The 13,199-nt window shown below is 43.8% G+C and overlaps 1 protein-coding gene across 3 annotated transcripts; it reads right to left on the bottom strand.

Moving 5' to 3' along the window:
- Positions 1–2,808: 2,808 nt before the first annotated feature.
- ATP6V1G2 (ATPase H+ transporting V1 subunit G2) lies at positions 2,809–6,779 on the bottom strand. 3 transcript variants are annotated; one of them, XM_061622125.1, is made up of 3 exons: positions 6,698–6,779; positions 6,457–6,479; positions 2,809–4,478 (listed from the first exon to the last, which is right to left on the bottom strand). In XM_061622125.1, the coding sequence occupies exons 1-3, from the start codon at positions 6,777–6,779 to the stop codon at positions 4,344–4,346; spliced, it is 240 nt and encodes a 79-aa protein (XP_061478109.1). In that variant the 3' UTR covers positions 2,809–4,343. The 3 variants fall into 3 exon arrangements, with proteins under 3 accessions (XP_061478109.1, XP_061478108.1, XP_061478107.1); XM_061622124.1 differs by having other exon boundaries at positions 2,809–4,517; positions 6,379–6,479; XM_061622123.1 differs by having other exon boundaries at positions 2,809–4,517; positions 6,379–6,482; positions 6,680–6,779.
- Positions 6,780–13,199: the final 6,420 nt, after the last annotated feature.

Below are 13,199 nucleotides of genomic sequence, written 5' to 3' on the forward strand. Positions count from 1 at the left end.
GGTATCGAAAGCCACTGAGGGATCAAGGAGAATCAGCAGAGTCACACTCCCCCTGTCTCTCTCCGAGTCCCGACAGAGGTCATCATACAAGGTGACCAATGCTGTTTCCGTGCCAAAACCAGGCCTGAAACCCGACTGAAATGGATCCAGATAATCAGTCTCATCCAAGAGTGTCTGGAGCTGGCCTGCCATCACTCATTCAAGGACCTTGCCCAGGAATGGAACATTTGCTACCGGCCTATACCGTGTGTGATCCTACCTCTGTGTGATCCTTTTTTAAACATCAGCAAACTAAGCTATTTGCCTCAGAAGCTAAATGAAAGAGTGAATGTGTACAACATCTGAACATATAAAGTTTTACTTGGCCTAAAAAGATTGAAATTGAGAAAGAGGCAACACTGGTGTGTTTTTGCATTCAAAAAACCAGAAAACCTTTGATATTAGGGCCCTTGGTTTTTATGCCTTCATTTACAGGATGTTGACAAAGGCCCTCGAAGCTTTCATGCTCTCCTTTCCCTTGTTAGCTTTGTTATCTTTAATAAATACTTAATTTGGTTTACCAAAGGCCTGATCCTTGGCTGGGGTTTCACAGACCAGAAGGGAGGGTAAGGTAATGACCAAGGCTGAAGGGAAACTGTAACAAATGGTGGCAGCGGTGAAGAGAATAACAATACCAGTATTCAGAGTCTCTGGGAATACTAGTATTAGGACGTGACTGGTGGTTGCCTAGCAGGGGGATCTGTTGAGATCTGTGCTAGAGCGGGGAGAGAAACAATAAAAAAGGACAGTCCGGACTGGTGGAGTCCCTGGTGGTGCCTAGTGACAGGCAGTAGCCACGCGCAGGTAGGAACCTGACAGGGAGAGCCAGGGAAGGGCGTCACAGAGACCCCGTCTGAAATCCTGGCAAGCCGCTGCCAGTCAATTCTGAGCTAGATAGGCCTAATGGTAGAAGGCAGATTCCTGTGTGGGATGCAGGGCAGACCGTGGCGCTCTGGTCATTCCTGGAGGCCTTGTTGTTCTGAGGCTGCATTTCCAGGATAGCTGTCCTTGACTAGGAGTCGCAAGAGCATCCGTTGTTGCAGGTTTCCAAGTGGGTCCTGGCCCTTGCCTAGTTGAAGGCGACTGCTCTACAGTAAACCTGCACCCCAACCTCACATGCAAGTGATAAGAGACCAGGATGGAAAGAAGGGGTTGTTGCTGTCCCTATGAGCAGCACTGAAGCATATTGTTATGCAGGTGCACCCCACTTCCAAATGGTGAGAAATTTCAGGGGTGCAGCATTTACTGAGAGTTCAGTTTCCTTTGGGATGAGGTTACTGAAGGTTTGCAACATTTTTGTATCCTGTGGTTTACTGACACCAGCCTGCCCCTGCCTGGTGCCCTCCAAGTGTTTTGGCTACAACTCCCATTGGTCCCACTGAGCAGAGTCATGCTGGCTGAGGCTGAGGTTTTGTAGGCCAAAGCATCTGGAAGGCACCAAGTTGGGAAAGGCTGGCTGATATATATATAGACTGATGGAGCTTAACTGTAAGTTTCACAACACTCCAGCAGATCTTGCTTGCCGTTAGGTTTCAGGGGATGTACAGGGACACACAGGCAGGCAGGCAGGCAGACAGATACATACACACACATACATACCCTTCAGAGCCCTCAGGAAATGTTCAGGCTGACTCTCAAAAACTAAACCTGCAGTTTCCTCTCTAAAGATTTGATGTCATCATCTCCCACAGAGAAGGGGGGAAACTACACCCCAATTCCCAAAAGTCTCCCTTTCTTCAGAATAGCCCATTTATTGAGAGACAAAGAGCAGATTACTACTGTAAAGGAGCTCCATTCCACCCCAATAATTTCTAGCAGTCCTACTGGTTCCATTAACCTACTCCTGAATAAACCCCAGCCTTTCAATCAAGAATCATAGGGTTGTAAGGGACTCCAGATGAAATCTAGACAACCTTCTCCCCCCAAAAAAATATTAGATTATGGCAGAACCCAACCAGCGGTTAATGGAAACAGCTGTTTGGGTTTGGCTGCAGGAGCCCCTAAATTGTAGAACGTCTCCACAAAGGAGCATTTAAGACTATGGGTCTTATATTTTGGAAATCCAAGGGGTGCTGACAGTGGAAAAGGTTAAGAATCACTGATTTATGATCTTCCCCTTGTGTAGCGTTTGCTGTATGAGGACACACCTCTTTACCCTGGTGTTTGACAATTGGCTGTTTAATGAGCGTTCATTCTGATTGGTTTGCGAGGAGGTTAGATGACATGGTGTCAAAGCAAGTGCTGTCCCACATTTTTCCAGTGAATTTTCCTGTTGCAGCAAAATGTTTCATCTTCGGGGGGAAGTGCAAGACCTTGCAGTCAACTATAACTGGACAATCTGCCAGTGTGGTATTGAATCCCACCCCAAAATAGCAACAATCTGGAAGCACCTTATACTGTTCTGGTTGGTATGGTTTTACTTGCTTTTATAACTGTAACTGTATTCTATCTGCTGTGCTTTAATTTGGATTCCCGCATGCAGGGGGTTGGACTTGATGGCCTTATAGGCCCCTTCCAACTCTGCTGTTCTAGGATTCTGTGTTTTATTTGCTTTTATGACTGTATGTTATATAACAACATGCCCATGAGACTTTATAGTAAAGAGCAGGTAAGAAATCTTATAAATAAATAAATGAAGTATAGAGGTTTTTAAAATAAGAAATACCAGCCCCGTTCTTTCACCAGCTGGATTCCACGCATCTCTCAGAGAAATCAGGAGTCCTACTCCACAGCTGTAGAATGACCACTTTTTATCCATTTTAACCACCATAATGTCACTTTTTATTAATCATAGAAGTGACTACTGAAATGTCCAGTTGTATGTTTCAGGAGGGGGAACAGGAGAAGGAGCAATGATGAAGCAGGGTGGACTGGGGTACAACAGCAGCAGAGGAAAAATAAGAAGCTACAGTTTCAGCACACATACATACACCAGCAGGAAGCTAGAGGACCCTCCAAGGACCCTCCATTTTCTAGACGCACCACTTCATGCCATGGGGTTGAGCAACAGGGAAAGAGAATCCAGAACTGTGATGTGGAAGGTAATAGATAGACCCATTTTGCGGGGATCGGCTAAGGGGACCTTACTGCCCTTCCTAAAAAAAAAAAAGTTTGGGAAGCAGAGAAACGGGGCTGCATAGAGACAAGTGCAGATTTAAAGCTGGGATACCTTGTTCTAGAGCAGGAGTGGAGAACATTGGGCCCAGGGTCCAATTGTGGTCCTCCAGGCTTCTCTACCTGCCCCTCAAGACTTTCCTAGGCCACATCCCTCACCGGCCCTGCTCCATGCCCTTCTTGAGTGTTTTTGCCCGGCTGGAAGGTGTCACTGAACTGTGATAATGGCTCTTGCTTGCCTGGATGGAGGATGGAGAGATGTGTGCAACTGTAGAAACCTCTGACTTTGGCATGATTGGAATAATAAAGCCTTCTGTACAAAGGCAAGAGCCATATCTGTTGCTCCACCCACTTTTGCCTCTGGCCATGCCCACCACTGGCATGCGGACCCCAGAAGGTTGTCCATTAGAGGATGCGCCCCTCAGGCTGAAAAAGCTTCCCTACCTCTGTTTTAGAGTAAGTCCTGAGGGCATCCATAGAACTCCCATAGAACTCCCCTTACATTGAGGGATAACGGAGCGCTGGTATCATCATGTGCTATTCGTAGCCTTGGTATGAGACATATGGAAGTATTAGTTATGTTTTTTGTAAACTGTTTGGAGGTTTTCTACAATGAAATAGTATATAAATTTTCTTAAATAAATAAAATATATGTTTTTTTAAAAATTGGTGTGAACAGTGGGAGCAGAGATTTAAATATGTAATTTTAGGCAGAGGTTGGGAGAGACAGAGGTTCTGGGAGCATGTGATCTCTAGGCAGTGGCACCATCAGAGTAGGACTTTGGAGATGAAGTCCAGGGCCCCACTCAGCACAATGTGCAGGGGGGACCATAAATGCAGCAAGGCTGTCAGATCACATTTTGAACTAAATGAAATAATGCACATTACCATCTATAGCAGAGGTGGAGAACCTTTCATCCTCCAGATGTAGCTGAACGACAACTCCCATCATCGGCCATGATAGCTGGGGCTGATGGAAGTTGGAGTCCAAAAACATCTGAAGAGCCAAAGGTTTCCCCACCACCACCGATCCCTGTAAGACCACTGAGTCCAGAGACTGAAATTACTTAACTGGGCCACTGTCTTTGGAGATCAGGAGTCTTACACTAGCTGTGGGTTAGTGGAGGATGTGTGTCAGTAAAGTCCCCTAGGCAATCAGATGACAATTGCAGGCTGGGTCAATGGGTCTGCTAAACAGCCAGGCGGTAATTGGGGTGCATTTGGGGCCGCACATCCCAAACAATGGTGAGAAGTTGACGCAGGACCCGATCCTTGCCCCGGGCCTGGCCTCCCTGCATTGCCTGCAGTTTCTTGCGCGTTTGGGCCTCCACCTCAGCAGACAAGTTCCCCTGCGAGCCCAGAGCCTGTTGGAAGAAACAGCAAAGTTATACCAAAATTGAGATTACACACACAAAATGATGCACATTCACCCATCCACACATCCACACACAAAGCAGCTGGGGGAAGATGGAAATGAGAAACCAAGGCTGTGTACACACTATACATTTAAAGGATATCCCCCCCCCAAAAAAAATCCCAAGATATAAAAAGTTACAGGATTTCAGCAGGAAATTACAGGGCATGTCCATCCCAGAACCTTTGCAGGCACAAACAGTACTGAAGTGGGGTTGCATATAACCACCCCAATTCCACCATAAATCATAAATACCCAATAAAAAAAGATGTCTGGAGGGGCCCCTATATCTAGTCTTTATTGAGTATTAATTCTGATTTGTTCTCTGGGAGGTTGTATGACAAAGAGCATTCATCCTGCATGCATCCAGATTTGCTTGTGGGATGTTCAGACACCTTCCTGTTAATCATTAATTCATCTAACACTTTTCAATGCTTTTTCCTGTCACTTTCCTAACAGCAAAAAAAAAATTTTTTTAAAGTGGATTTGTTGCATTCTAGGGCAACAGAGCTCTTTATTCCAATTCAATTGTGCAAATCTAAATTTACAGCATGTGCTTGAAACCCTCCTGCAAAATACTGACCCTCTGGAGGCACCCTTGCTCTGATCCAGCAGGGCTCTGCTATTATCATAATCCAAGGGTAGCCAACGCGGTGCCTTCCAGATGTTGTTGGACTACAACTTCCCTCAGCCTCAGCCAGCATGGTCAACAGCCAGGGATGATGGAAGTTGTTGTCCAGCAACACCTGGAAGGCACTACATTGGCCACCCCTGCCCTCATCCATCACTGCCATAAGGAGGACTGAAAAACACCCTAAACTGATTATTTATTTATTTATTTATTTATTGCATTTATATACCGAAGCTCTCTGCATAGCCGAAGCTCTCTGGGTGGTTTACAACAATTAAAAACATTAAAAACAAGTATACAAATTTAAAACCATACCAAATTAAAACCCATAAAAACCGATAGGCAAGTTAAAAACGTGCTTTTCAAATGCTGTTAAAAAATGCCTGGAAGAAGAGGAAAGTCTTGACCTGGCGCCGAAAAGATAACAGTGTTGGTGCCAGGCGCACCTCGTCAACACAATCATTCCATAATTTGGGGGCCACCACTGAGAAGGCCCTCTCCCTTGTTGCCATCCCATTTAAAGCCATCCTGTCCTCTGTACCACACTAACAGAGGAACTACTCCTACTGAAGCCTCCGTCCCTTACCTAAAAGTACATGAGCCTGATTCCAAAATTCCCAATTCTAAGAAGGGGAAAAGTTTGGAGGATTGCCCTATACTGGTATTTCTCAACCTTGTTTTTTTTAAACCCATGCCCCCTTTTAGCTAACATAAAAATCCCACACACACCCTTCAAACCTGGCTCCCGTAATAAGGCCAGACTACTGCGTACCTGTGATGACATGCAGATTATGTACTAAGCTGTGTACAATCACACCTTCCAAAAGTAACATTTCATACTATCATATTTTAATATTGTTAATTGTTTACTTATATTGTGTGTATTGTTTGGAAACACTCACATCCTCCCCCTTGAGATCTTCCTACACCACCACCCCCAGTTGAGAAACACTACCCTATACCATCACCCTCTCAATGGGCCTCTGAGCCACCATTTTTTCTACCTCCCCTCCAAATTCCCATAATGCCTCCCTAAACATCTCCCAAGAAATCCTCCCTGAATCCTTCCCTCACCCACATATTCCAAGGTTGCTGATCATACCTACTTTTTCCTCCTGAGACCCACCCTCCATTTTCCACACACACACACCAGGGATCCCAAATCCCCCCCCCCCCTCACCGCCTGCTGCTTCTGCTGGAACTCTTTCTCACGCTCCAAGCGGTATTGCTCAATTTCGGCCTGGGCTTCTTCCTTGGCCTGTTTCAGCCGCCGGGCCTTTCCTGGGATGAAGGTGGGGAGAGAGACACAGAATGTCAGCTGGAGAGACATCCCCTCTCCAGGGACTTTGTAGCTTCCTAGAGCTGCTGCCCACCCCGGTCCTAATCCTAGTTCATTTCCCTCTGCAGTAACCCATTGCATCACAATCCTTTTCTCCAGAGAACTCAGGGAGTTCTGCTCCTACTAAATCCTCCCTCAGAAAACAGGATGCCTGTCTCACTTTTCCGAGCCTCTGCCACCTTCTCTGCGGCTCTCTTCTCAGCCTGCAGCAGCTGCTGGATTCCCTGGGTCTGGCTGGCCATGGTGCTCTAGTGATGATGCTCAAAGCAGTTAATCCTCTTGCATCCACTGAACTGGGTACCACATCATCCAAGCAAGGCAGCCCGAGGTCCTAGTGCCCTTCCCTTTTCATATGTTTAACTGTCTGCTCTCTGCAGCCCTTGGATTGCTATGGATGGCCAAATACTACAATCTACAAGGACTTTTAATAGCCTGTGCTTTTAATTGTTTACATAGGAAAGTGTGTTGTGTGCACGTGTGTGAAGCAGGCAGACTCCTGGCACTTCTAGATTGTTGCTTTTTTTAAATTCAATCACATACCAGCAAATTCAGGTTGCACCATTACAGGTGATTGGAAGGTCTTGTGCAACAAATCCACTTCCCCAAAAGATCACTTTTTGCAGGAAGGAAGGTGATAGGGACACGTACTAGAAAGGGTGGAATAACACTTGCTTTGACACAATGCCATCTAACCTCCCCACAAAGAAAGCAGAATGAATGGTCATGAAATATAGCCAGTGTCATCCATCCTCCCTGCAAACAAATCAGGATGAATGCTCAATTATATAAAACAACATTTGGCATGGAGCAATATTTCACATTTCTGACAGCAGCACCTTTGAGAAAATCATTCACAGCTTACGACTTCAGACTATGCCCTCTGCTTTTTTGGATGCGAGATTTTCTAACATTCCAGCTCATCAGAGTTTGTATCTTTGAATCTGGTGAAGTTCAGGACATTGTACATTATTTACTAAGCTGCCCCCTATACAAGTCCCCAAGGCTTAAATTTCTTTCCTACATCCTTCGCTCCTTGTCAAATAGATCTTTCCTGGAGCAGATATATATTCTGCTAGCAGGCAACAATACATCTTTAACTACCCAGGTGGCAAAATTTGCTCTAGCTGCGGGGAAACTAAGAGCTAGACACACACAAAAACCCCTTGTGGGGTGTGCCCCAGCACCATTATGGCTGTAATACTTATCCACTAAGTTATGGGGTGGGTCAGTGTATCTTTCACTCAGGAGAAGAAATTTTATTTGAAATTTAGTGCCGTTGTCCCTTTATTGTGTGCTGTTTAACTGTGTTTGTTGAAATATGACTTGTATTTTAATGTCTTTTTTTCCTTTGACATGTGATGAATTGTGGTAGCCTATGGCTTTAAGCGATAAAGATTCATTTCATTTTTCATTTATTAGAGTGTTTGGAAATGCTCCTTGTCATGCCAGAGGACTGCAAGAGTGAGAAAAGCTGGCCTTTGCCAAATTTCTCCCTCTTCAGCTACCAAAGAATTAGAAGCAGAAGGAAGCCTCAGAGTTTATTTATTGCATTTACATATAAGAATATTTATAAAACATCAACTCATAAATATTTATATGTAAAGGTGGCATACCATAAAATTAAAATTTAATTGTTATAAGATCATAAAATACAGAACGGCTAACACTTAATCAAATGAATTAATTAAAACATTTGGTGAAGCAAAAACATTTTCAGCAGGCAGCAAAATATTGGAATTGCAGGTGCCTGTTTCTATTTAATAACAAATGATCACTCCTTGTTAGAAGCAAAGGTCATCTTTGATTTTAAAAAAAATCCAAATATTAATATACCAGAATCTAAACAGCCTCGCTTAATAAACAAGTGTGTGCTTCATGACAGCTCTACCAGTTAAAACTGGGCCCGCTCAGTAGATCAACTCAAACATTGGTTTTGATTGAGCTATTGACTAAAACGTGAAGCTCTGTATGCACACAGTGTCCTGGTCAGCTAGTTGTTTTTCTTCCAGGAATCTGCCTTGATGACGTTTATGTTACTTGGTTGTTGTCTGGGGTAGAGCAGACCTTGAGTCAACAGTTAACACTTACCTGCGTTTGCTATGTCCCTATTGGCTGTTGTGTTGCCAAGGTAACAAATTTATCTTCTTCAGGGGATTCAGAGGACAGTTGCCTGCCTGCTAAGCAATGATCAGCCTTGCACACAGGCCCTCAGCATCAGTAAAATCACTTTCCAGGGGCCAAATGCCAGTGGTGGGCAGGGCAAAGGATAAAGCAAAAATAAGCTCAGGTGGTTTTAAAAGGAATTTGACTAGGAAAATGTTTCTCTGGGTCTTCCAGTGGCCATTCACCTTGAACTTCCATAGTCAGAGGCAGTTTATCACAGAAAACCAGTTGCTGATGGGGTCACCAGTAAGGATGGGCTATTGCTCACAAATCTGACATGAAAACACTTTGAAACTATTGAATTATGGAACAGTCTCCCTGATGAGGTGCGCCTGGCGCCTACTCTTCTATCTTTTCGGCGCCAAGTGAAAACCTTTTTATTCTCCCAGGCATTTTAATGTTAATTGTTTAATGTTAAGTTAATTTTATATCAAGTTGTTAAATGCTTAAGCTGTCTTTTTTAGGGATTTTATCTGATGTCTATTTTATAGTATTGTATTTTATTCCTTGCTGTGAACCGCCCAGAGAGCCATTGGCTAAGGGCGGTATAGAAATGGAATGAAATAAATAAAATAAATAAATAAACTCCCTGCCTATTGACATTGGGCAGGCTCCTTTGCTGTGCTCTTTTTGACACCTGCTCAAAACATTTTTGCTTAGGCAAGCCTGTCCAGACATGTAGAAGCTGACATACATTTTAATCTCTTTTTAACTTACTCTTGATTTTAATTATCTTTTGAATATATTTAAATACCTGTTTTTTTACTGCCTATTGACAAATTTAATTTTTTTGTAAATACCTCAGTTTTTATTACAATCAGACCGTATATAATTTTTTTTAATAAAGTAAAATAAAAATGGCAGCATTCAGGGTACACCAGGGTAGGGGTGGGAAACGTTTTTCAGTCCAAGGGCCACGCATGCCAGTGGTGGGCAGGGCAAAGGATGCTACTTTTACTCTTGTACATAAGGCTACATCTCAGCCATGCAAAAGCTAGGTTTCTACACTCACTGATGCACTTCCCTCCACCCAGGAAAGCAGGAAGCATTATCATAGTACATGGACATATTCCAGCCAGCCAAAAGAACTTGAGGAGGGTGTAGCTCGAGAGGCAGCTTGACTTGGGGAGAGCCCCGAGTGCCAGAGAGCTCTAGAGGGCCACATTTGGACCCAGGTCTGAGGTTCCCCAATCCCTACCCCTTAACTAGGGGAAGGTTTCAGCCTCCCAAGATGCTGTGCTGCTGACCTGAAACATTGCCCTTCTTCAACAAAGGAGCTTTGAAGAAAGACTCCAGAGTGACATTTCTGAACTACAATTTAACATTGAATTTGATTGTTTAGGCCTCAGCTGAAGCTAATCGTTTCTTCTCTCACTACTGTTGTTACATTTGCACTGCAACGCTAGGAAGATTACGTTATCACCAACTGCTGCTTTTGTGAGTTGTCCCTGTGCACCCTCTGGTTCAGATTCAAACCTTTGCTCACTAAATCTAGCTGAAATCGCATCACCCATGCAGAAGAGGGAGGTATCAGCGGACCTGTGAGCTCCCAACGTTTACAGGAGTATAAAAAAATATTTAGGAAACAAAAGCTTCATGGGGAAGGAAACCTCTTTCTCCCCACCGGCCATGTAGTCAAAAAGAATGGAATAGAGTGTCTGGAAAAGGGTGATGAAGCACATACATATCAAAAAATATAGAAAACCATCTAATTGATGGGACCTGGGAAACTAGGGTTCAAATCCCCACTTGGCCACAAAGCTCATAAGGTATCCTGGGGCCAGTCACCAACTCTCAGCCTAACCTACTTCACAGGGTTTTTAAATCAGGATTAAGACAGAGGGACAATCATGTATGCCATCTTGAGATCATTGGGAAAAGGTGGGATATACATGTAATAGTAAATAAATAGATGTCCCCAGGGCCGGAAGCTGCCCAGAGAAATCAATGGAGAAATCTAACGTTTTAATGGGACTGGGATGGGACACAACTGTATCCCAGCACAGCTCCATTCCCCTGTATTTTATATTTGAAATTTCTGTAACTGTCCTTCTTGTTAAATCGCTTCAAGATTATTTGATAGGAAGCAATCCATACATGAAAATTAAATAAATAATAAATAAATCCACCCCCAACAATGGGGAGGGGGAAAATGCTAACTGAAAAAACAAAAACAAAATGCAAAGCATGTTCAGTGGCCATGAAATGCTGACTGACTATTGGTGGGAGAAGAAATGGCCAAGCAGGGGAGAAGAATGAGAATGGCTGGAATCCTGAACAGGAGAACTCCACACTGCTACATTTTGTTGCAGGTACCATTTGTATACACTGAGCTTTCTATTGAATTATAAGAGAGTAGGCATTATTTCCACCCCATCCCTAACCCCTCACACTTAGATGCTGAAGTTCTGAATGGGGATTCTTTGTTTGTTTCATCTGACTACAATCAGAGTTCCCAATTGCAAGGACGATTCTAAGAATGTTCAGCCAAATGTGCAAAGAATCCTCCTTTGGAACTTTGGTCTCAACATGTTTGGCGTACAGCCAGTGGGGGTGGTGGGGTGGGGGTGGAGGGGAGTGAGGCCGGTGCACACAGCCCCCCTCCAAATGTTCTTGGGAGTAATTACTGGATAGGGCTTGCATTTCAAGTTCATTTGGCCCCATTGTTAATACAATTTCCCCTCTACACCCATGTATATTTGCCAACTGAGGAAGGTACTTCCTGCATACGAGGTGGGCTCCAGTCAATGAAAGCTTAGGCCACAATAAAAATGTTTTAGTCTTTAAGCCTCTTCGTTGCTTGTTGCTGCATCTAAAACTGGTTTTGGTTGAAAAGGTAGCCAAGACATGAATTAAATAAAAAATAAAAATAGGAAGAGAGACTGTAGTACGTGAACTGGATCATCAGGGTTTTCAGTTCTGTGTAAGACTATTGTCCCAGCAGCAAAGCACTTCAATTTCAAATAAAGATACCCATGATTATCTTGGAGCTTTTGTGATAACCAACATATTAGTCTGCAGCTGTAAAAACAAAGGATATCTGGTAGTGCATTGGGGGGGTTGGTGGTGGGGAGGCCTATGAAAGATGGCAAAAGATTATGGATGTACAAAGCCAAATAGGAAAGCTTACCCACAACACATCTGTCACATCCTGTCCCAAAACTTGCAATGACATGGCAAAAATTAACCTAAAGAATTAGCTGCCACAAAACATAGACAATGACTTTAAAAAAATTAAATTCATGAAGAAGAAGTCTATCAGCAGGAATTAGTCATAATGGCAGGGCAACAAGAATAGGCTTTATGTGCCCTGATGGTTGCTAAGAGACGCCATACTTCAAGCCTAGAAGGACAAATACCCGCCAACCATTCTGCAATAGTTTGATGACCTAAATACCCTCGCTACATTTGAGCGTTGTGATGTTCCTGTATTAGTGTATATATGGTAAGTGCTGTTTGTATAGGAGATACATGGTAAGTGGAATGAAAGAGGAGGGGGGAGTAAATGGGCAGTAGAATGCTGGATGATTGGCTGAGTGTTTAGAATGGCTGAGAGTGTAAATGGAAGGATGACAGTTAAATCTGGGTGGACGTTAGTGGGTTGTTTGACAGGGGATGTGAGTGGGTTGTTTTGGTGGGTTGTTTTGGTGGGTTTTTGAGAGGAGATTGTGTGGAGAGCTGGTGGATGTGAGGAGAGTGTGGAGTTCGGATTAATACTAAGATAAATATCATAGTGATAGATGAAACCATATGCTTATGTGCCTTTATAAAGTAATCTTGTTATCTTTGTTATTTAGTAAATACTGTATTTGGTTTACCAAAGGCCTGATCCTTGGCTGGGGTTTCACAGACCAGAAGGGAGGGTAAGGTAAATACCAAGGCTGAAGAGTGACAAATGGTGGCAGCGGGGAAGGGAAGAATAACACCACAAGTATTCAGAGCAAACCAGAATTATCTGCATTGATACAAAGGGATTGGGACAGCTTAAGCACGCAGTCACAGAGGTAACCTGATTGACAGAGACTCAGGCAGAGTCTCTGGGAATACTGGTTATAGGACGTGACTGGTGGTGCTGCCTAGCAGGGGGATCTGGTGAGGTCTATGCTAGAGCGGGGAGAGAAACCATAAAAAAGGACAGTCCGGACTGGTGGAGTCCCTGGTGGTGCCTAGTGACAGGCAGTAACCACGAGCAGGTAGGAACCTGACAGGGAGAGCCAGGGAAGGGCGTCACAAGCGTACCTTCTATAAACACCAATTTCATCTGGATACATATTTGGATGGTGTACATTGATCATTTGTGTGATGTATAGATGCTGAAATGTTTTGTTAACATGAGCTGACTGAGGGTTTTTTCCCCTTCCCTTTTTTTCTTAATGAAATTGCCATTAAAAAAATCAATTTTTTAAAAAAGGGAATTATGCCATAACGGAAGGGCTGTCACTCAGTGGCCAAGTACATGCTTCGGATGTAGAAAGTTGCAGGTTCAGTCCCCAGCATCT

This window comes from Rhineura floridana, chromosome 3, assembly GCF_030035675.1.
Source record: "Rhineura floridana isolate rRhiFlo1 chromosome 3, rRhiFlo1.hap2, whole genome shotgun sequence".
Lineage (NCBI taxonomy): Eukaryota > Metazoa > Chordata > Lepidosauria > Squamata > Rhineuridae > Rhineura > Rhineura floridana.

What these genes read in the sequence shown, in the direction of transcription:
- ATP6V1G2 (XM_061622123.1), bottom strand. Translation starts at nt 6,779, where the DNA reads ATGGCCAGCCAGACCCAGGGAATCCAGCAGCTGCTGCAGGCTGAGAAG. An exon ending in AAGTGAGACAGGCATCCTGT is followed by an intron (nt 6,483 to 6,679) that starts TTTCTGAGGGAG and finishes CCACCTTCATCC; the next exon opens with CAGGAAAGGCCCGGCGGCTG. An exon ending in TCCAGCAGAAGCAGCAGGCG is followed by an intron (nt 4,518 to 6,378) that starts GTGAGGGGGGGG and finishes TTCTTCCAACAG; the next exon opens with GCTCTGGGCTCGCAGGGGAA.